The sequence below is a fragment of the Salvelinus fontinalis genome, chromosome 26 (genome assembly GCF_029448725.1).
Source record: "Salvelinus fontinalis isolate EN_2023a chromosome 26, ASM2944872v1, whole genome shotgun sequence".
Classification (NCBI taxonomy): Eukaryota; Metazoa; Chordata; class Actinopteri; order Salmoniformes; family Salmonidae; genus Salvelinus; species Salvelinus fontinalis.
In genome coordinates this window covers 27,344,261-27,368,833 of record NC_074690.1, presented here as the reverse complement: position 1 = coordinate 27,368,833, position 24,573 = coordinate 27,344,261, and the positions used below count along the sequence as shown (strand labels likewise).

The window sequence follows — 24,573 nt, the reverse complement described above, 5'->3', positions numbered from 1 at the left end:
CGGGGTGACTTGGGACCATGTAAACAAGCTGTACAAACAAAACGGAAACGACACAGGACGTCTTACTTATACATTTTCAGATATTATACATTTCACATGTTTCAGAAGTCAAAAGTGTTGAAGTGTACTGTTAGCCAGGTAGTAAATGTTAGCTTGCTGGCTCGCTAGCTAACGTTACGTGTATGATCTGCGTTTTGTATGATGATGAGCTAGGGCTAGGCAATATGGCCAAAATATTATATCACAGATTTAAAATAAAAAAATGGACAGTATTGATGGTATTTTCTGTTTTTGAATAATAAAAGTTCTACATTTGCTTTATGAGTAGTGAGTGATCCTAGGGTGGCAACACATACATTCTAAGTGATTTCAATGAGACTTTCTCCATTGTGATTGTTTTATACTGTTCAATTCAACTTCAACCAAAACAAATTTCAGCACTTGTATAATTACTGCATTTCTTGCACTCAATTGCAGTGGTGGAAAAAGCACCCAATTGTCATACTTGAGTAAAAGTAAAGATACGTTAATAGAAAATTACTCAAGTAAAAGTGAAAGTCACCCAGTAAAATACTACTTTAGTAAAAGTCTAAAAGTACTTGGTTTTAAATATACTTAAGTATCAAAAGTAAAAGTATAAATCATTTCAAATTCCTTGTATTAAGCAAATTAGATGGCACAATTTTCTTGTTTTTTAAATTTACGGATAGCCAGGGGCACACTCCAACACTCAGACATAATTTACAAACAAAGCATTTGTGTTTAGTGAGTCCTCCAGATCAGAGGCAGTAGATGACCAGGGATGTTCTCTTGACAAGTGCGTGAATTGGACCATTTTCCTGTCCTGCTAAGCATTCAAAATGTAACGAGTACTTTTAGGTGTCAGGGAAAATGTATGGAGTAAAAAGTACAGTATTTTCTTTAGGAAAGTATTGAAGTAAAAGTTGTCAAATTAAAATAAAATTAAAGTACAGATACCAAAAAACGTTACACACTGCTCAATTGAGATAATTTCCACACTGCCACGTTGGGCTGCACGATATGGGCTAATAATCTAGGACTCATTTTTAACCAAATGTTAGAATTGCGATTTGACTTAAGAATTAGAGCAAAACTGTTGGAATCATGGAAATAGAATGACTATTCTAATTCTATAGTTAGAATATAATAGTGGGCACTTTGAATACAGTGTTTGAGATGACAACAAATTAAAATGCCAGAGAGGAATTATTGTGACAGGACGGGAACTAAAGTGTTGATAAGTGTTTCCTAGGGGACCCTATAAGCTTTGGCTACATTGCATGTTTTCTCTTAGCTACTTCATGTAGCTAAAATATTTTTGCTTTGCGTATTCCTCTTTGATTTAGAAGATACTGTTGCACAAACAACATGCTGATTTAGGTCTACACCATCACTGGTATTATCAGGCTGTATTAGCTAGCTACGTTTGCTCTTACTCAGTACATTTATTAGCTAACTAGTTAGCTAGAGATAGGAGTGGTCGGGAGACACTGTGGCCCCATCCGACGACACCCCCGGACAGAGCCAAACAGGCAGGATATAACCCCACCCACCTTGTCAAAGCACAGCCCCCACACCACTAGAGGAATATCTTCAACCACCAACTTACCATCCTGAGACAAGGCCAAGTATAGCCCACAAAGATCTCCCCCACGGCACAAACCAAGGGGGGGGCGCCAACCCAGACAGGAAGATCACGTCAATGACTCAACCCACTCAAGTGACGCACACCTCCCAGGGACGGCATGGAAGAGCGCCAGTAAGCGAGTGACTAAGCCCCTGTTACAGGGTTAGAGGCAGAGAATCCCAGTGGAGAGCAGTCAGAGACAGCAAGGGCGGTTCGTTGCTCCAGTGCCTTTTCATTCACCTTTACACTCCTGGGCCGGACTACACTCAATCATAGGACCTAGATGAGTCTTCAATAAAGACTTAAAGGTTGAGACCGAGTCTGCGTCTCTCACATGGGTAGGCAGACCATTCCATAAAAATGGAGCTCTATAGGAGAAAGCCCTGCCTCCAGGTGTTTGTTTAGAAATTCTAGGGACACGTACGCTACGGTCTTGTGACCGTAACGTACGTGTTGGTATGTACGGCAGGACCAAATCAGGAAGATAGGTAGGAGCAAGCCCATGTAATGCTTTGTAGGTTAGCAGTAAAACCTTGAAATCAGCCCTTGCCTTAACAGGAAGCCAGTGTAGAGAAGCTAGCACTGGAGTAATATGATACAATTATTTGGTTCTTGTCAAGATTCTAGCAGCCGTGTTTAGCACTAACTGAAGTTTATTTAGTGCTTTATCCGGGTAGCCGGAAAGTAGAGCATTGCAGTAGTCTTACCTAGAAGTGACAAAAGCATAGATACATTTTTCAGCATAATTTTTGGACAGAAAGTTTCTAATTTTTGCAATGTTACATAGATGGAAAAAATCTGTCCTTGAAACAGTGTTGATATGTTCGTCAAAAGAGAGATCAGGGTCCAGAGTAATGCCGAGGTCCTTCACAGTTTTATTTGAGACGACTGTATAACCATCAAGATTAATTGTCAGATTCAACAGAAGATCTCTTTGTTTCTTGGGACCTAGAACAAACATCTCTGTTTTGTCCAAGTTTAAAAGTAGATAATTTGCAGCCATCCACTTCCTTATGTCTGAAACACAGGCTTCCAGCGTGGGCAATTTTTGGGCTTCACCAAGTTTCATCGAAATGTACAGCTGTGTCATCCGCATAGCAGTGAAAGTTAACATTATGTTTGTCAGAGGACAAATCATCCACAGAGACAAATTGATATCTTTCCGACAGATAAGATCTTAACAAGGCCAGAACTTGTCCGTGTAGACCCATTTGGGTTTTCAATCTCTCCAAAAGAATGTGGTGATCGATGGTATCAAAGGCAGCACTAAGGTCTAGGAGCACGAGGATAGATGCAGAGCCTCGGTCAAACGCCATTAAAAGGTCATTTACCACCTTCACAAGTGCAGTCTCAGTGCTATGATGAAGTCTAAAACCAGACTGAAGCGTTTCGTATACATTGTTTGTCTTCAGGAAGGCAGTGAGTTTGCTGCGCAACGGCTTTTAATTTTTTTTGTGCGAGGAATGGGAGATTCGATATAGGCCGATAGTTCTTTATATTTTCTGGGTCAAGGTTTGGCTTTTTCAAGAGAGGCTTTATTACTGCCACTTTTAGTGAGTTTGGTAGACATCCAGGGGATAGAGAGCCGTTTACTATGTTCAACATAGGAGGGTCAAGCACAGGAAGCAGCTCTTTCAGTAGTTTAGTTGGAATAGGGTCTAGCATGCAGCTTGAAGGTTTAGAGGCTATGATTATTTTGTGTCAAGACATATAGTACTAAAACACTTGAGTGTCCCCCTCGATCCTAGGTCCTGGCAGAGTTGTGCAGACTCGGGACAACTGAGATTTGGAGGAATACGCAGATTTAAAGAGGAGTCCGTAATTTGCTTTCTAATGATCATGATTTTTTCCTCAAAGAAGTTAATGAATTTATCACTGCTGAAGTGAAAGCCATCCTCTCTTGGGGAATGCTGCTTTTTAGTTATCTTTGCGACAGTATCAAAAAATACATTTTGGATTGTTCTTATTTTCCTCAATTAAGTTGGAAAAATAGGATGATCGAGCAGCACTGAGGGCTCTTGAAGACTTCAAGTTTGATGTGGCGCCATTTACGTTCCAATTTTCTGGAAGCTTGCTTCAGAGCTCGGGTATTTCTCATGACAAATGTTTTTAGTTTTTAGGGGTGCGACTGCATCTAGGGTATTGCACAAGGTTAAATTGAGTTCCTCAGTTAGGCGGTTAACTGATTTTTGTACTTTGATGTCCTTGGGTAGGCGGAGGGAGTCTGGAAGGGCATCAAGGAATCTTTGTTGTCCGAGAATTTATAGCATGACTTTTGATGATCCTTGGTTTGGGTCTGAGCAGATTATTTGTTACAATTGCAAACATAATAAAATGGTGATCCGATAGTCCAGGATTATGAGGAAAAACATTAAGATCCACAACATTTATTCCACGGGACAAAACTAGGTCCAGAGTATGACTGTGGCAATGAGTAGGTCTGGAGACATGTTGGACAAAACCCAATGAGTCGATGATGGCTCCGAAAGCCCTTTGGAGTGGGTCTGTGGACTTTTCCATGTGAATATTAAAGTCACCAAAAATTTGAATATTATCTGCCATGACTACAAGGTCCGATAGGAATTCTGGGAACTCCATGAGGAACGCTGTATATGGCCCAGGAGGCCTGTAAACAGTAGCTACAAAAAGGGATTGAGTAGGCTGCATAGATTTCATGACTAGAAGCTCAAAAGACGAAAACGCAGTTTTCTTTTTGTAAATTGAAATTTGCTATCGTAAATGTTAGCAACACCTCCGTCTTTGCGGGATGCACAGGGGATATGGTCACAAGTGTAACCAGGAGGTGAGGCCTCATTTAACACAGTAAATTCATCAGGCTTAAGCCATGTTTCAGTCAGGCCAGTCAAATCAAGATTATGATCAGTGATTAGTTCATTGACCATAACTGCCTTGGAGGTGAGGAATCTAACATTAAGTAGCCCTATTTTGAGATGTGAGGTATCACAATCTCTTTCAATAATGGCAGGAATGGAGGAGGTCTTTATTCCAGTGAGATTGCTAAGGCGAGCACCGCCATGTTTAGTTTTGCCCAACCTAAGTCGAGGCACAGACACAGTCTCAATGGGGATAGCTGAGCTGACTACACTGACTGTGCAAATGGTAGACTCCACTAAGCTGGCAGGCTGGCTAACAGCCTGCTGCCTGGCCTGCACCCTATTTCATTGTGGATCTAGGGGAGTTAAAGCCCTGTCTATGTTGGTAGATAAGATGAGAGCACCCCTCCAGCTAGGATGGAGTCCGTCACTCCTCAACAGGCCAGGCTTGGTCCTGTTTGTGGGTGAGTCCCAGAAAGAGGGACAATTATCTACAAATTCTATCTTTTGGGAGGGGCAGAAAACAGTTTTCAACCAGCGATTGAGTTGTGAGACTCTGCTGTAGAGCTCATCACTCCCCCTAACTGGGAGGGGGCCAGAGACAATTACTCGATGCCGACACATCTTTCTAGTTGATTTACACGCTGAAGCTATGTTGCGCTTGGTGACCTCTGACTGTTTCATCCTAACATCGTTGGTGCCGACGTGGATAACAATATCCCTATACTCTCTACACTCGCCAGTTTTAGCTTTAGCCAGCACCATCTTCAGATTAGCCTTAACGTCGGTAGCCCTGCCCCCTTGTAAACAGTGTATGATCGCTGGATGATTCATTTTAAGTCTAATACTGCGGGTAACAGAGTCGCCAATGGCTAGGGTTTTCAATTTGTCAGAGCTAATGGTGGGAGGCTTCGGCGTCTCAGACCCCGTAACGAGAGGAGTAGAGACCAGAGAAGGCTCCGGCCTCTGACTCCGACTCGCTGCTTAATGGGGAGAACCGGTTGAAAGTTTCTGTCAGCTGAATAAGCGACACCGGTTGAGCATTCTTATAGCATTTCCCTCCAGAAGCCATGAGAAAGTTGTCTGGCTGCGGGGAGTGTGCGGGGATTTATACTACTATTTGTACTTACTGGTGGCACAGACGCTGTTTCATCCTTTCCTACACTGAAATTACCCTTGCTTAACGATTGCGACAGAAGATGGGCTTGCAGCACAGTTATCCTCGCCGTAAGGCGATTGTTCTCCTGTATGTTATGAGTACAGTTACTGCAATTAGAAGGCACCATGTTAATGTTACTACTTAGCTTCGGCTGGTGGAGGTCCTGACGAACCACGTCCAGATAAAGCATCCGGAGTGAAAAAGTTGAATGAAAAAAGTAGAGCGAGGGAAAAACTAAAAATATAAAAGTAATTAAAAAGTAAAAAAACATCAAGTTGTCAGGTAGCAAAGTAAGGTTAGCAACAAAACGCACAGCAGCACCTAAACAAGTCTGCAAGTTGTGACCGGAAGTTGTGACACAGGCCGCTCAGCAAGGAATACCGGTATATTATAAAATACGGTATACCGCCTAGCCCTTTGATGAGCCAGGTGTGTCTCGGGGTGATTACAGCCATCTATTGTATTTCATGAACATGTCTAGACAATAGTGACCCATCCACTACATGTGGCTGGGGTGTGGTTATAGCATTTATTTCACATGACCCATCAATTTAGACGTGTGCCTGAGTAAGCATCATCTAATAATTATAAAATATCTTTATCTGTACACTTTCTATTTTTTGTATTGCTACTATGCAAATATGCAAGTAACTATTTGACTGTATTGTTTACACCTTCTGTATCCTGTGCATGTGACACACACAATTTTATTTTATATAGTGTCTCTTTACCAGAGATGGTAATGTAAAGAACAACATTACCTTCACCAAAGTCAGATTAGGATATAGGCGAAAGACTAGATAGTGTTTGTTTACCTAGAGTTTTTCCTTTATTTTTTTATTTTTTTTATTTAACCTTTATTTAACCAGGTAGGCAAATTGAGAACACGTTCTCATTTACAATTGCGACCTGGCCAAGATAAAGCAAAGCAGTTCGACACATACAACAACACATAGTTACACATGGAGTAAAAACAAACATATAGTCAATAATACAGTGAAAAAAATAAGTCTACAGTATATACAATGTGAGCAAGTGAGGTGAGATAAGGGGGGTGAAGGCAAACAGATATATGTATAAATAAATAAAAATATAAAAAGGCCATGGAGGCGAAGTGAGTACAACACAGCAAGTAAAATAAAAACTAAAAAAAACACTGGAATGGTTGGTTTGCAGTGGAAGAAAGTGCAAAGTAGAGACAGAAATAATGGGGTGCAAAGGAGCAAAATAAATTAATAAATAAATACAGTAGGTAAAGAGGTAGTTGTTTGGGCTAAATTGTAGATGGGTTATGTACAGGTGCAGTAATCTATGAGCTGCTCTGACAGCTGGTGCTTAAAGCTAGTGAGGGAGATAGGTGTTTCCAGTTTCAGAGATTTTTGTAGTTCGTTCCAGTCATTGGCAGCAGAGAACTGGAAGGAGAGGCGTCCAAAGGAAGAATTGGTTTTGGGGGTGACTAGAGAGATATACCTGCTGGAGCGCGTGCTACGGGTAGGTGCTGCTATGGTGACCAGCGAGCTGAGATAAGGGGGGACTTTACCTAGCAGGGTCTTGTAGATGACCTGGAACCAATGGGTTTGGCGACGAGTATGAAGCGAGGGCCAGCCAACGAGAGTGTACAGGTCGCAGTGGTGGGTAGTATATGGGGCTTTGGTGACAAAACGGATGGCACTGTGATAGACTGCATCCAATTTATTGAGTAGGGTTTTGGAGGCTATTTTGTAAATGACATCACCGAAGTCGAGGATTGGTAGGATGGTCAGTTTTACAAGGGTATGTTTGGCAGCATGAGTAAAGGATGCTTTGTTGCGGAATAGGAAGCCAATTCTAGATTTGACTTTGGATTGGAGATGTTTGATGTGGGTCTGGAAGGAGAGTTTACAGTCTAACCAGACACCTAGGTATTTGTAGTTGTCCACATATTCTAAGTCAGAGCCGTCCAAAGTAGTGATGTTGGACAGGCGGGCCGGAGCAGGCAGCGATCGGTTGAAGAGCATGCATTTGGTTTTACTTGTATTTAAGAGCAGTTGGAGGCCACGGAAGGAGAGTTGTATGGCATTGAAGCTCGCCTGGAGGGTTGTTAACACAGTGTCAAAAGAAGGGCCAGAAGTATACAGAATAGTGTCGTCTGCGTAGAGGTGGATCAGAGAATCACCAGCAGCAAGAGCGACATCATTGATGTAAACAGAGAAGAGAGTCGGTCCAAGAATTGAACCCTGTGGCACCCCCATAGAGACTGCCAGAGGCCCGGACAACAGACCCTCCGATTTGACACACTGAACTCTATCAGAGAAGTAGTTGGTGAACCAGGCGAGGCAATCATTAGAGAAACCAAGGCTGTCGAGTCTGCCAATGAGGATGTGGTGATTGACAGAGTCAAAAGCCTTGGCCAGGTCAATGAATACGGCTGCACAGTATTGTTTCCTATCGATGGCGGTTACGATATCGTTTATGACCTTGAGCGTGGCTGAGGTGCACCCATGACCAGCTCTGAAACCAGATTGCATAGCGGAGAAGGTGTGGTGTGATTCGAAATGGTCGGTAATCTGTTTGTTGACTTGGCTTTCGAAGACCTTAGAAAGGCAGGGTAGGATAGATATAGGTCTGTAGCAGTTAGGGTCAAGGGTGTCCCCCCCTTTGAAGAGGGGGATAACCGCAGCTGCTTTCCAATCTTTGGGTATCTCAGACGACACGAAAGAGAGGTTGAAGAGGCTAGTAATAGGGGTGGCAACAATTTCAGCAGATAGTTTTAGAAAGAAAGGGTCCAGATTATCTAGCCCGGCTGATTTGTAAGGGTCCAGATTTTGCAGCTCATTAAGAACATCAGCTGACTGTATTTGGGAGAAAGAGAAATGGGGAAGGCTTGGGCGAGTAGCAGAGGGGAGGGCAGTGCTGTTGTCCCGGGTAGGGGTAGCCAGGTGGAAAGCATGGCCAGCCGTAGAAAAATGCTTATTGAAATTCTCAATTATAGTGGATTTGTCGGTGGTGACAGTGTTTCCTATCTTCAGGGCGGTTGGAAGCTGGGAGGAGGTGTTCTTATTCTCCATGGACTTTACGGTGTCCCAGAACTTTTTTGAATTTGTGTTGCAGGAAGCAAATTTCTGCTTGAAAAAGCTAGCCTTGGCTGTTCTAACTGCCTGTGTATATTGGTTTCTGGCTTCCCTGAAAAGTTGCATATCACGGGGGCTGTTCGATGCTAATGCAGAACGCCATAGGATGTTTTTCTGTTGGTTAAGGGCAGTCAGGTCAGGAGAGAACCAAGGGCTATATCTGTTCCTGGTTCTACATTTCTTGAATGGGGCATGCTTATTCAAGATGGTGAGGAAGGCATTTTTAAAAAATGACCAGGCATCCTCTACTGACGGGATGAGATCAATATCCTTCCAGGATACCCCGGCCAGGTCAATTAGGAAGGCCTGCTCGCTGAAGTGTTTCAGGGAGCGTTTGACAGTGATGAGTGGAGGTCGTTTGACCGCTGACCCATTACGGATGCAGGCAATGAGGCAGTGATCGCTGAGATCTTGGTTAAAAACAGCAGAGGTGTATTTGGAGGGCAAGTTTGTTAGGATGATATCTATGAGGGTACCCGTGTTTACGGAATTAGGGTGGTACCTGGTAGGTTCATTAATAATTTGTGTGAGATTGAGGGCATCAAGCTTAGATTGTAGGGTGGCTGGGGTGTTGAGCATGTTCAAATTTAGGTCACCTAGCAGCACGAGCTCTGAAGATAGATGGGGGGCAATCAGTTCACATATAGTGTCCAGAGCACAGCTGGGGGCAGAGGGTGGTCTATAGCAGGCGGCAACGGTGAGAGACTTGTTTTTAGAGAGGTGGATTTTTAAAAGTAGAAGTTCAAATTGTTTGGGAACAGACCTGGATAGTATAACAGAACTCTGCAGGCAGTCTTTGCAGTAGATTGCAACACCGCCCCCTTTGGCCGTTCTATCTTGTCTGAAAATATTGTAATTGGGGATAAAAATGTCTGAATTTTTGGTGGTCTTTCTAAGCCAGGATTCAGACACGGCTAAAACATCCGGGTTGGTAGAGTGTGCTAAAGCAGTGAACAGAACAAACTTAGGGAGGAGGCTCCTAATGTTAACATGCATGAAGCCAAGGCTATTACGGTTACAGAAGTCATCAAAAGAGAGCGCCTGGGGAATAGGAGTGGAGCCAGGTACTGCAGGGCCTGGATTCACCTCTACATCACCAGAGGAACAGAGGAGAAGTAGGATAATGGTACGGCTAAAAGCTATGAGAATTGGTCGCCTAGAGCTACCAGAGCAGAGAGTAAAAGGAAGTTTCTGGGGGCGATAAAATAGTTTAAAGGAATAATGTACAGACAAAGGTATGGTAGGATGTGAATACAGTGGAGGTAAACCTAGGTATTGAGTGATGATGAGAGAGATCTTGTCTCTAGAAACATCATTGAAACCAGGTGATGTCATCGCATATGTGGGTGGTGGAACTGCAGGGTTGGATATGGTATAGAGAGCAGGGCTAGAATCTCTACAGTGAAATAAGCCAATAAACACTAACCAGAACAGCAATGGACAAGGCATATTTACATTAAGGAGAGGCAAGCTTAATCAAGTGATAAATAAGGGTCCAGTGAGTAGAGGTTGGTTGGGGTCGTGGCGATCCAGACAGCTGGCCGGGTATATGGCTATCGGTAGCAGCATAGGATGGAGGTCTGTTTGTAGATACCTCGTGCGTTTCCGTCGGTAGGTTCCGTGTAGTGGGGTTTTGTTCAGATAGCAGCCGATAAGACAGCTAACGATTAGCGGGCCTCAGATGAGCGTTCAGGTAACGCCGGGACGGAGGTGCCGGTTGGATAAATCCCTCGGGCAGATAACGTCGGCAGTCAGTCGTGAAGGCCCGGTGGGGTTCCGTATCTGCAGCAGCAACAAAGAAGCGGGTCCGGATGGTGATGGAACTCCTCAGCTGGCTAGCTCCAGCATGATTTGAGTTAGCTCCGGGGTCGACGTAAGCCAATAGTCACACGGTATGCAGCTAGCTAGCTGCGAAATCAAGGTGCACGTGTCCTGCTTACTGCAGGCTACTACTTTCACCACTTTTAGTCTTGAAATCTTTGGTTGTTTACTACACTACATCACTCACTCTGTAATATTTAGTATTAAAACTAACTATGCATGAGATTTTGTTGCAAGCAGAACACATCAGAGTAGGATTAGGTCTATACAGTGCCTTCGGAAAGTATTCAGACCCTTTGACTTTTTAAACATTTTGTTACGTTACATCCTTATTCTAAAATTGATGAAATAGTTTTTTCCCCTCATCAATCTACACACGATACCCCATAATGACAAAGCAAAAACAGCATTTTAGAAATGTTTGCTAATTTGTAAAGTAAAAAAAACATGAAATATTACATTTACATAAGTATTCAGACCCTTTACTCAGTACTTTGTTGAAGCACATTTGGCACTATTACAGCATCGAGTCTTCTTGGCTATGACGCTACAAGCTTGGCACTCCTGTATTTGGGGAATTTCTCCCATTCATCTCTGCAGATCCTCTCAAGCTCTGTCAGGTTAGATGGGGTGCATTGCTACACAGCTATTTTCAGGTCTCTCCGGAGATGTTCGATCGGGTTCATGTCTGGGCTCCACAGAAGAACTCTGGATCTCTATCAGAGTGACCATCAGGTTCTTGGTCACCTCCCTGAACAGGGTCTTCTCCCCAGTTTGGCTGTTTGGCTGGGTGGCCAGCTCTAGGAAGAGTCTTGGTGGTTCCAAACTTCTTCCACTTAAGAATGATGTGTTCTTGGGGACCTTCAATGCTGCAGAAATACTTTGGTACCCTTCCCCAGATCTGTGCCTTGACAGAATCCTGTTTTGGAACACTATGGACAATTCCTTCAACCTCATGACTTGTTTTTTTTTTTCAAATCCTTTGCAAATCATGTCCAATCAATTGAATTTACCACAGATGGACTCCAATGAAGTTTTAGAAATATCTCAAGGATGATCAATGGAAACAGGATGCACCTGAGCAAAATTTCGAGTCTCATAGCAAAGGGTCTGAATACTTATGTAAAAATATTTTTTTGTTTGTTATTTGTAAATAATGTGCAGAAATTCTTAACCTGTTTTGTCTTTGTCATTTTGGGTATTGTGTGTAGATTGCTACGGTATGAATTTAAAAAAATCTATTTTAGAAGTGTCTGAATACTTTCTGAAGGCACTGTATATCACGGTCACAAGGCATATATGAACTAACAGGTTATAGAGCAAACACTGCAATTAACACAACACATAGGTTGTAATATGGCTTCCCCAGTGATTTCTATCCATGCACCGCTACTGTATCAAAGCCAGAGTTACATTTGTTCATATCCTTTGCTAGTTAGTGAGTTATTAGCCTAGTTATAGATCATTTGAAGTCAGCAATGGGGGAGTGATTGCTTCTTACGAGAACACAAAATGTGTACATTTCTAGACATCTGTGAAAAGTGAGTCAGGTAAAGAGCTTTTTTTTGGTCTTAAAGGGGCGATGTTGTATTTTGAGACAGGCTTGAATAAGCTAAGTAGCCAATAGGCAGAAGTTAGCATAATTCGTCTGATTCTCTGTAATAATGTTATGGAATAATAATACATTTTATTTTGTAAAGTAGTTTCTTGCATCAAACAACACAACATTTTCAATCACCTCCTTGTCTGAAGGACAAGTGGAAACAGGTTTTTTCAAAAGTCTCATGGAATGTAGGCCTAAATTGAACACCACACATTGGCTGCTACTGTAGGCTGAATGATACAACAGCTATTTCCATGTAAAAATGTATGGGATGCATTTTCTCTGTTGTTTTTGATAGTAAGCCACTCTAGTAGGCCTACATTATGATCAAATAGCCTACTTAACCATTGTCTGATACTGTAACTCAAAGTGGGTACAGCCTCAGAGTTCACAGTAAACACACACTGGAAGTTGCACAGAATTTTCACAACGTTCAAGTTTGCGCTCAGCAGACCTGAAATTTGGTCAGGGCCGAATTTCTTCTGAGGGAACATTGGTGTGAACGATGCTGAATAGGTGTAGACAAAGAAGAGCTCTCCAGTAGGTGTACCAAAACATTCAAGGGCCAACCTTTCTCCAACGTCGTATAGACTACTCAAAGAAATGCATCAATTATTTGTACATACTCATTCTAGGAAATGGGTATTGAAATTGAGAACACAAAAAAGGGAAGGAGAAGAGACCTGTAATTTTCCACCAATAACTCACTTTCACTCCTCCCAGGGGTGGAGCAACACTCGTATGTGCTATACATACTACTAGAGCAGACCTGAGGGAAATGAACAGAACTGACTGAGCAGAGTGCATGGGATAGTTATAGGTTGGTCCACTCTGCAGACCAGTTAGTTCTTCATTGCTGAGGCCATCTTATCTAGTAGCTCCTTTGAATGCCAACACTGTCTGGTAAAACCCAAAGCCTGTTCTATCTTTGAGGGGAATTGCTCCTTCTGTGACGGTAAGACTTGGCTTTTAACCTAGTTTTATTTTTCTTGTTGCATTAACTTAACTATTTAACCCTGGGGCATGTTTGATTATTTTGTGTCTTACATTGGAATGGGAGCTACACATTGAGTGTACACAACATTAAGAACACCTGCCCTTTAGTGACCAGGTGAATACAGATGAAAGCTATAATCCCTTATTGATGTGACTTGTTAGATCCACTTCATTCAGTGTAGATGAAGGGGAGGAGATGGGTTAAACAAGGATTTTTAACTCGAGACAATTGAGACTTGGACTGTGTATGAGTGCCATTCAGGGGGTGAATGGGCCCGACAGGATTTAAGTGCCTTTGAACGGGGTATGATAGTAGGTGCCAGGCTCACCGGTTTGTGTCAAGAACTGTAACGCTACTGTTTTTTTCACGCTCAACAGTTTCCCGTGTGTATCAAGAATGGTCCACCACCCAAAGGACATCCAGCCAACTTGACACAACTGTGGGAAGCATTGGAGTCAACATGGACCAGCATCCCTGGGGAACGCTTTCATCACCTTGTAGAGTCCACGACCCGACGAATTGAAGCTGTTCTGAGGGCAAAAGGGGGTGCAACTCAATATTACGAAGGTGTTTGTTCCTAATGCTTTGTACACTCAGTGTACATCATTAATCCTAACACACTGTCGGGTCAACCGACTCCCAACACATTGATGCTGAAGATGATAAAGAGAGATTTTACCCAAGTTACAGAATGACACATTGGTTTTGTTACCGTCTAAGCAGTCCCTGGCACAGGTCCCACATGCTAACTTTTAAGCAAAAGTTTATCAAAAGCTAACTGTTGGGGTTCCCGAGTGGCGCAGCGGTCTAAGGCATTGCATCTCCGCGCAAGAGGCGTCACTACAGATACCCACTAAAGACACCCTATTCCAGGCTGTATCACAACCGGCTGTGATTGGGAGTCCCATAGGGCGGCGCACAATTGGCCCAGCGTTGTCCGGGTTTGGCCGGTGTAGGCCGTCATTGTAAATAAGAATGTGTTCTTAACTGACATGCCTAGTTAAATAAAGGTTAAATAAAAGTATAAAAAAGAAAATACATGCATTTGTTATACAAATCCCATTCAAGTCATGGGACTGATATTATCATTTTTTGCGCATCATGTCCAAATCTTCCGAAAGTATCAAAAATGTATTGAGAAGCTCAACAATCTCCTATAGATGTTTTGAGCATGATGAGCATGGATTGCTGTTATACCTTGTCCATAGACTGCTTCTAGGGTAAGGAAACCAATATGTCAAAAGATATAGATCATCCTAAATATGTTAAAAGGGCATTGTGTCATTGTACTTTTTTCCCCTTAGAATAAATAGGCATAACAGTTTTGTAATGCCCATATTTGACTCCTGGAAGGAAGCCTTTTTAAATGGTGTAATCATACCTAGTTACATTGTATTATCATGTACAGTGCCTGCAGAAAGTATTCACTACGGCTGTGGCGGTCATGAAATTTTGTCAGCTTGTTATTGTCATGCAAAAGCCTGCCGGCCTCATGGTAATTGACCGTTAATTAACATAAACATGTTTAGCATTTCCAGGGCTCCATGCTTACAAGCCACTGATGCGCCTTTGGAACATCTATATTTAAAAAAAAGTCGAATAAATACATTTTATATACTGTACACCATCACAATAAATTCATGATTTATTTTAGGCAGGTCTAAAGAAACATTATGATATGAAGAAAAGTTATTTCAGAAGGACAGAATATGAGTTGTCCTACTGTATGTTATCTGGCTATGCGCCATGCCACAAGCTGTAGGCTTGTTAATTTAGGAGATAAGATATGCGTGAAGTCCCATGCCTTTATTTTTATATTATATGATTTTATAGTAAGAAGAATAGAATTGAACTTAACTGAATAAAATAGAAAGGATATTTTTCCCATTCTGGAGCGAGTGCGCATATGACGTGCATGAAAGTTGAGCGTAAAAGTGATAATTTGAAACGTCCTATACGCTAGCTTTAGAGTTAGGTGTCAATTTTAGTTGTGAATGATACAAACCTTAGAATGACTTAGAAGTGAAATCATATATCGACTGCATGATGCGACGATAGGCTATTGATTTGAAAAATTATTTGTAAAAAGCTTGTGCTCTGTTCCTTGCCTCAGGCTGCACACGCTGTTTGCTCAAGTGATCATATTTTCATAGTGATCATATTTTCATATTTTCATATTTCCATTCTAAAATGGGTTAAAAATAAAATTCTCATCAGTCTACACACAATACCCCATAATGACAAAGCAAAAACAGTTTTTTAGACATTTTTGCGGTGGTGCATCTTCGCCCGAGCCTGAGGTCCTGAGCGCTCTGGGGCAGGTTTTCATCAAGGATCTCTTTGTACTTTTCTCTGTTCATCTTTTCCTTGATCCCGACTAGTCTCCCAGTCCCTGCCTCTGAAAAATATCCCCACAGCATGATGCTGCCACCACCATGCTTCACCGTACGGATGGTATTGGCCAGGTGATGAGCAGTGCCTGGTTTCCTCCAGATGTGACACTTGGCATTCAGACGAAAGTTTGATCTTGGTTTCATCAGACCAGATAATCTTGTTTCTGATGGTCTGAGACTCCTTTAGGTGCCTTTTGGCAAACTCCAAGCGGGCTGTCATGTGCCTTTTACTGATGAGTGTATACTACCCCTACCTTGTCACAACACAACTGATTGGCTCAAACGCATTAAGAGGGAAAGAAATTCCACAAATTAACTTTTAACAAGGCACACCTGTTAACTGAAATGCATTCCAGGTGACTACCTCATGAAGCTGGTTGAGAGAAGGCCAAGAGTGTGCAAAGCTGTCATCAAGGCAAAGGTTGACTATTTTGAAGAATCTCAAATATAAAATATAGTTTGATTTGGTTACTACGTAATTCATATTTGTTATTTTATAGTTCTGAAGTCTTCGCTATTATTCTACAATGTATAATATATTCAAAATAAAGAAAAACCCTTGAATGAGTCCGTGTGTCCATACTGGTACTGTATGTAAGTGTGATATTTCCGTTTTTATGTTTAATTTCATTTGCAAAAATGTTTTTGCTTTGTCATTATGGGGTATTATGGGGTATTGTGTGTAGATTGACGAGAAAAAAATAACAATTTAATACATTTTAGAATAAGGTTGTAACGTAACAAAATGTGGAAAAAGTCAAGGGGTCTGAATAGTTTCCGAATGCACTGTATCTCACTTTCTCCCAACATTCTCCCACATTTCATGTTGGCAACACAGGGAACCCAAACATGAGCAAAATACGGTACTATTAATACAGAAAGTATTGCCTCTTTTTCACAGCAACTACTTAACTTTTTCTCTGACATTGCAGTCAAACTAGGACCAAGAATAGTAGCCTGCCTCTGACTTGTAGCCCGCCCCTGAAACTTGCCCATACTGGTATATAAATTCATCAATATAACGCCAACCAACCTCTTTTGTACCATGTATCTTAATTGTTCATTACCATGTTATTTTCATGATCCACATCTATACCATTGTATAATGGTATAATGGCAGTACAATGGCAGTACCATGGAAGTACCATCATACTTCAAGGCCAAACCATTTCCATCGTTCTCACAGGCTACAAGTCAGCCACATCCGGGACGCAACTGCACGTGTCCGTATCTAATTCCCGAGGTGCATATTGAAGATATTGGAAGAACTGTTGAAATGTACTTTTCGTCAGCCAACAAGATGAGTAGGCCTAACAAACAACAAAAGCACTAGCCTATGTCAATATGCTATCACCCATAGTACAAAAGTCATCCTATTCTGTGCGAGAAATAAATATTCCAAACATAGTCTGGGACTGTTGCGGGATACGATAGATCACTTAATACGATAGATCAATTAATACAACCACACGCAACAGATCAGAACGTTTAGCTTAAAATGTTGATAAACTATTAGGTTATTTCTTCACATTATAAGCGCAGCAATGCACACATGGTAGTAGGCTATAAGCGCAAATGTTCCATTAGCGGAAAACACCAATATCAAAAGTGACCGCAAATGCAATTATGCATGTAATGCTTTTATTATAAAGGTGCATTTTTTGGCTCAAAATTATCTTCCCCAAACTTGAAACTCAGGCGCTGCTTATGTATGACAGTTAGGCTCTACACCCATTGTAATTAATGTGCTTAATTTTAAGAAGTTATTTGGCGACTTTAGTTGTGACACAAACCTTATCAAACATATAGGCCTATGGGATAGGCTACATGGACTACAGGAAAAGGAGGACCGAGCACGCCCCCATTCTCATCGACTGGGCTGTAGTGGAGCAGGTTGAGAGCTTCAAGTTCCTTGGCTTCCACATCACCAACAAACGAACATGGTCCAAGCACACCAAGACAGTCGTGAAGAGGGCATAACAAAACCTATTCCCCCTCAGTAGACTGAAAAGATTTGGCATCGGTCCTCAGATCCTCAAAAGGTCCAAGACGCTTCTATCCCCAAGCCATAAGACTCCTGAACGGCTAATCAAATGCTGCTGCTCTCTGTTATTATCTATGCATAGTCACTATAATAACTACCTACATGTACATATAACCTCAATTACCTTGAAACCGGTGCCCCCGCACACTGACTCTGTACCGGAACCCCCTGTATATAGCCCCGCTATTGTTATTTACTTGTGCTTTTTAATTATTAGTTATTCTTATCTCCTACTTTTTATATATATTTTTTATAATTTTTTGTATATTTACATTTTTTTTGTATTTTCTTAACTGCATTGTTGGTTAAGGGCTTGTAAGTAAACATTTCACTGTAAGGTCTACATGTAACGATGTACACTGAGAGTCAGTGAACAGCGCACCAACATGACAAACAGAAACAACGATAACTGGGGAAGAAACCAAAGGGAGTGACATATTAAGGTCAGATAATCAAGGAGGTGATGGAGTCCATGTGAGTGTCATTATGCGCGTAACGCTGGTGACAGGTGAGCGCCGTAACGAGCAGCCTGGTGACCTAGAGGCCGGAGAGGGAGCACACAGTGACAGTATCCCCTCCCAGATGCGCGGATGCCGACCAAGATGACGACCCCGGGGATCAGGAGCGGACCGGTCTCCTCTGCTAGGGTGCGGGAACCTGTCGATCCGGCTGAGGCGCGGGAGCATGACAACCTAGAGCGCCGGAGAGAGAGCATACGTGACAGCACCCCCTCCCCGACGTGTTCGGCTCCAGCCGCAGGACGCCAACCAAAGGGACGATCCCGGGGATCCGGAGCTGACCAGTCGCCTCCGCTGAGGCGCAGAAACCTGACGAACCCGGCTGAAGCGTGAGAGCCTGATGAGCCGGCTGAGACCTCCCCGGTTGCCTCGGTCGAGGCATGGGAACCTGTTCACCCGCTGAGGCATGGGAGCCTGTCGAACCCACTGAGGCATGGGAGCCTGTCGAAACCGCTGAGGCATGGGAGCCTGTCGAACCCACTGAGGCATGGGAGCCTGTCGAACCCACTGAGGCATGGGAGCCTGTCGAACCCGCTGAGGCATGGGAGCTTGTCGAACCCACTGAGGTATTGAAACCCGTCGGGCCCTCTGAGGCAGGGGAACCTGTCGATCCCGCTGAGGTATTGAAACCCGTCGGGCCCGCTGAGGCAGGGGAACCCGACAAACCGCCTGAGGCCTCCCAGAAAGCTCTGGTTCAGACACCCGGACCCGACATCACCTCCAACACCAAAGCAAAACAAAAAAAACAGTCTCTGATGCTTCCCTTTGTTGAGTCGTCATTCTGTAACGATGTACGCTGATAGTCGGGAAGCAAGTTCAGGGAGTGAATACGTTTAATAAATAAACAAATAGCGCACCAACATGACACAGAAACAGAAACAACGACGACTGGGGAAGAAACCAAAGGGAGTGACATATAAAGGGCAGGTAATCAAGGAGGCGATGGAGTCCAGGTGTGCGCCATAACGAGCAGCCTGGTGACCTAGAGGCCGGAGAGGGACACACGTGACACTACACCTGTTGTATTTGTAGCATGTGACAAATAAAATTTGATTTGACATGGGGTGTGCGACTGATTTGAAAATGTTGCTAAAAAAAGGCTTTGTTTCTTATGCTGAGCATCATTCACAAGTGATAATTTATCATTCACAAGTGATAGGCTGATATTGTCACCCATCAGACTATTCTTGATTTAGTCTTGTCTTTACATATACTAAATAATATATGTGTGACATTTGTTTTGATTTAGAATGGACCATTATCATGCACCTGTATCGAAACAGGGGCAGTGGAAAAAATACATGTCATCTATGCACTTAAATAGCAAGTGGAGGATGCTTTTCCCCGTGGTTCATTTTCATGCCAGCCAGGTAGGCGATACTCCTGTTGTAAATATAAGCAATGTGCATAATATTAGGAATGTTGAGTAATACATATCGTAGGCCTAGCCTGTAGAAAGCTGATGGGATCCTCCTCTTTTTATTAGCGGTTTTCTCCCACGATTGCATGGCCTATAGAAATGTTGTGCAACATGAGCTCATGGGCTCTCAGGAAGTGTTTGATTAGATTTTCGAAACACATTTGCATTGATGTCAGAGTGATTAGAGGGACAATAGAGTGTTGATTACCATGCAGTTAGCAAGTTTGGTAATTTAAATAGAGCAGCATCAGAGCTTAGAGAAGTCTAATGACTAAACGGGCATGTGGAATTTGACTGCCTTCATGACTCGTGACCGCCGGGGTGGCGGTAATACGGTCACCGCAACAGCCCTATGCTTAAACTCTAATATGCATATGGGTGTTTTGACTTCTTCATCATCATCTTAGAAAGCGTTGTCCATTTCATTGTGTTAGGCTTTGAAACAACAACCACAATGAACATGTTTTCCACTCAGTTTCAACCTGTTTTAGAACTTCTTTCTTCAAATTGACCAATCACAGTGAGGTGAGTTTTTAAAAGTATGATAGGCCTACTGTTTTGATGATAACATAACAGTAGTATTAATGTCAGAGTGGTTAGAGGGACAATAGAGCCCTGAGTACCAGGCCATTAGCACCTGATGGTTGTTAGCAAGTTAGCAAGTACTACCAACGCATGTCCAGTGTATTAAGAGAAGATTACTGTGACTCAACGTTCAAGTTAAATTTTACTGCGGTCATGACTCATGACTGCCGGTGCGGCGGTAACACGTTGGCAACACTGCAACAGCCCTAATGTTCATACCCCATTTTTTTTATCCATATTTAGTTTTGTTACAGCCTGAATTTAAAATGTATTAACATTTTATTTTGTCACTGATCTACACAGTACCGCATAATCTCATAGTGGAATTTTGTTTGTCTAAATTTTTTTAAATTAATACAAAATTGAATGCGAAAATGTTTTGAGTCAATAAGTATTCAACCACTTTGTTACGGCAAGCCTAAATAAGTTCAGGAGAAAAATGTGCTTCACAAATCGCATAATAAATTATAAATTAGGCCGTGGATGGTGTATCAATACACCCAGTCAATAAAAAGATACAGGCATCCTTCCTGACTCAGTTGCCAGAGAGGAGGGAACTGCTCATGGATTTCACCTTGAGGCCAGTGGGGATTTTAAAACAATTACATAGTTTAATGGTTGTGATACGAGAACTGAGGATGGATCAACAACATTGTAGTTCTTCCACAATACTAACCTAATTGACAGAATGAAAAGAAGGAAGCCTGTACAGAATAAAACATATTACAAAACATGCATCCTGTTTGCAACAAGGCACTTAAGTATACAACGCGTTATGTTTGGGGCAAATCCAACACATCACTGAGTACCACTTTTCATATTTTCAAGCATGGTGGTTGCTGCATCATGTTATGGGTATGCTTGTCATTGGCAAGGACTAGCGAGTTGTTTAGGATAAAAATCAATGGATTATAGCTATAAGCACAGGCAAAATCCTGCTTTCCAACAGACACAAATTCACCTTTGAGCAGGACAATAACCTAAAATAAAAGGCCAAATCTACACTGGAGTTGCTTATCAAGACAATATTGAATGTTCATGAGTGGCCTAGTTACAATTTTGACTTAAATCGACTTGAAAATCTATTGGCAGACTTGAAAATGGCTGTGTAGCAATGATAAACAATGAACTTAACAGAGCTTGAAGAATTTAAAAAAGATTATATAAAAAAAAAAATGTTATTTTAATTTTATATAGGATTTTATGAAGAATAATATTGTACAATCCAGGTGCGCAAAGCTCTTAGAGACTTACCCCAAAAGACTCAGGTGTAATCACCACCAAAGGTGCTTCTACAAAGTATTGACTTATCAATTAAATGATCTAATATGTTTTCACCATGTCATTATGGGGTATTGTGTGTAGAGAAAATATATTTAATCCATTTTGAATTCAGGTTGTAACACAACAAAATGTGCAATAAATCAAAGTGTATGAATACTTTCTGAAGGCACTGTATGTATGATATTAATTATTGTTGTGTAATTAAATTAAAAATGGTGAATTTTAGCTTTAGGGAATGTTAATGAATTTCCCCATGGAATTAATTAGCTTATAGGATAAACAGCATCTTCCCCTAATACAGAGAGTAATTGATTTCCATGTGCTCCAAATGTAAAAAAGTGTTTCTGACTTGAACAATTTTACCATTGTCACATAATTGAATGAAAGAGAAGAATGCAGACATCAAATTTCAATTCAATTTATACTGGGAAGTCATTAAACACTGTTAGTTTCCCATGTTCTTGGGTTCATTTCGATTACTGCTCTCTGCACTTGTTGTGCAATGTGCAGTCAATGACAAGTCTGAGCTTTTTCTCTAACAGTCGACTAATCTGTTTGTACACTAGCACATTGTTTCAGCGATTAGTTTTCAGAAAAATTTCAATCTAGTTTTCTCTCCAATCTGTGGCATATATCAGCATCCTCACCACTGGTGCATTTGGTCAGCTAAAGACAAGTGTCTTCAACCATTAGAAAGGGAGGGAGTCTTTTACCCAGTGATGAAATTTATGTTTGAAATTGGGAAAGGAACTAAAAGTGTTGCCTCCACCCCCCTCCTTGTCACATGTCCCTTTCACAGCATAGAAAAGTTCCTGGATTAGTGGAGAATTAATACAAAGGAGAGACGCCACTTCAGCTTCGGTCGGAAACAAGGGAATCGAGAGAGCAACGGGGCGACGTCGCACGCGAGCCGCTGTTACTGCAACATACCAGTGTCCAGAAGAAGACGAGTCCCCAAAAAGAGACGCGCAGCAGCACGGACTTAGACTACATCCTCACGGAAGAGAAAGAGGTCCCTCTGCTTGAAAGCGCTCCTGACTGAAGCATGGAGGAAAAGCAGTTTTCGGGGATTCTGGTGAGTTGAAGTTTTTGTTTATTGTATTTCTATTTAGTCTTTCCCCCTCCCTCCCATAGTCATCTCCTCACACACCCCGTCATAGACTGAGGTGAGTAGGACGCCACACAAGTGTCTGGTGGGAAGACTAGAGGAGTCTTGTTTAGGACTGGTAAAATAACTTGTGGAGGCTTCTCTTCTTTAAGGGTGGCAAATCACACTTGAGCTACAGTATTGTTTTGTCAATGATGAGGAATAGCAGTGTGCAGCTGTTGCCCAGCAATTGAACATTAGTTGACCTTATGCTGCTGATCATGTATCCCTTTGTGACTTGGTCACTGGTCTAGCCCTATAGACCAAGGATCAGATGACAACTGGAAAGACCTATAGTCTACCTAACAAAATGTAGGCTAATGAAATAAAAACATGTCGACTGTTTTTGTTGCTTTGTTCACAATACTGTCAAGGCCAGTAGTGAAGTAAAGTTTGTGTTATTTCCCAAGTTTTCTGTTAATTTCTCTCTGTAGCCCTATTGCCACTTAAAATTTGTAGTCCACACTGAAATGTCAGTAAACACTACAATTTCTGGGGGGGTACTTAATTTTCTCTGAAATATAGTTTTTCTAATGTAATGATTTTGGGTTATAGTGCCACATTTATAATGTTTGTGGGAGATAATCCAATGTTTACTTTAAAGACTAAATTACATCCAGTTAAAATATAGAATTATTTTGGTAAAGGAAAAATAAATCATGTTTCATACCAAAAATAAAATGTTATTGCATATCAACCAAATATCTGGTTAGTGACTTGAAATGTCCTTTAGATAATATATAGTATGTACTTGGGTTAAAGTAATTAAATAGCACTTTCATTTGAATTAAATGTTTTTTTGTGTGTGAAGAATTATCCTTTTGGTTTAGCCTATCATTTGAAGCCATAGAATAGGCCTATTTATCAAGTCGACAAGGTGTTACCTGTACTTGATCAATGAGATTTTCCAAGATTCTTGCTTGAATTCAGCCAAACATTCCTAAGTGTCCTGTCTATTGTTTTATGTATTTTGTATGTGTTTAATGTTTGTATAACTTGTATGAAATTTGTTTTTGACTATCCCTAATATTTCATTCCATGCCTTTATCCCTTTCGATTTTGACTACTGAGAACACTGGGGAACACTGGGGATAGTGGCTAGCAGCCACCCCTGGCCACAGTATTAGTACTGAAGTTACTGGACCTTGGGTGGCTTTACCCAACCGGACCCCTTGGGTGGCTTTACCCAACCGGACCCCTTGGGTGGCTTTACCCAACCGGACCCCTTGGGTGGCTTTACCCAACCGGACCCCTTGGGTGGCTTTACCCAACCGGACCCATGTGTCTGTCAAGCAGGTATACTGCAGGCTGATTGTTTGACTTGGCCGAGGTGGCTTTCGCAGCAGCCACTTCTGTAATTGTCTGGACAGTGTGTCCCTGGCTGAGGGCCACAGAGAAACTCTCCACTGAACTCAAATACAGCTTACTCACCACTTTAAAACTGCCTTAACTGTAATACATTACACATCTTGCTAGGTTAAATGAAATGATTAATTCATTTAATTGTAGAGGTTATGATGTAATTTTCCAGGAAACTAGCGTAACTTGATAAATCATACACAAAATACATATTTTGAAAAAATTTACAGGCTCTTGCAGGTTGTTCCAAGGTTATGCAGTTGAAAGACAATTTGATATAGAGTTAGCTTATAGAATAAGCAAATAAAGATCGCAAGTAGTCACAAATTATTTGTATTGTATTTCATAAGTGAGTCCTACTAGTCCTAGTCATCAAACCACACTGTAAATATTTTTCGGCCAAGACGTCAATAACAACATCACATGTTCTTCACAAGAACATTTTCAAATTTCACACTGCTGTTAGTAAAACAGAGAAATGGACAGAGAGAGATAGTAAAACCTCTCTTATCTGGACAGGAAAAAAACATACGAGTAAGGTCAAACCTTGAGGTTTAAACGTGAAGTCAAAAGTAGAAAGAGACAAAATCCCTCAACAAAGAAAATCCCTCCAAAAATCCCTCCCCTCTTGTGATTGGTTCCCCCCTGCTC

At 41.7% G+C, this 24,573-nt stretch overlaps 1 protein-coding gene across 1 annotated transcript in view; it reads left to right on the top strand.

Moving 5' to 3' along the window:
* LOC129824034 (sodium- and chloride-dependent glycine transporter 1-like) overlaps nt 1-24,573 on the top strand; it is a 100,994-nt gene that overhangs the window by 23,602 nt on the left and 52,819 nt on the right. The window contains exon 3 of the mRNA XM_055883307.1: nt 22,216-22,491. Within this exon, the coding sequence (XP_055739282.1) occupies nt 22,462-22,491 (30 nt within the window). The 5' untranslated portion in view covers nt 22,216-22,461. The remainder of the gene's footprint in view (nt 1-22,215; nt 22,492-24,573) is intronic.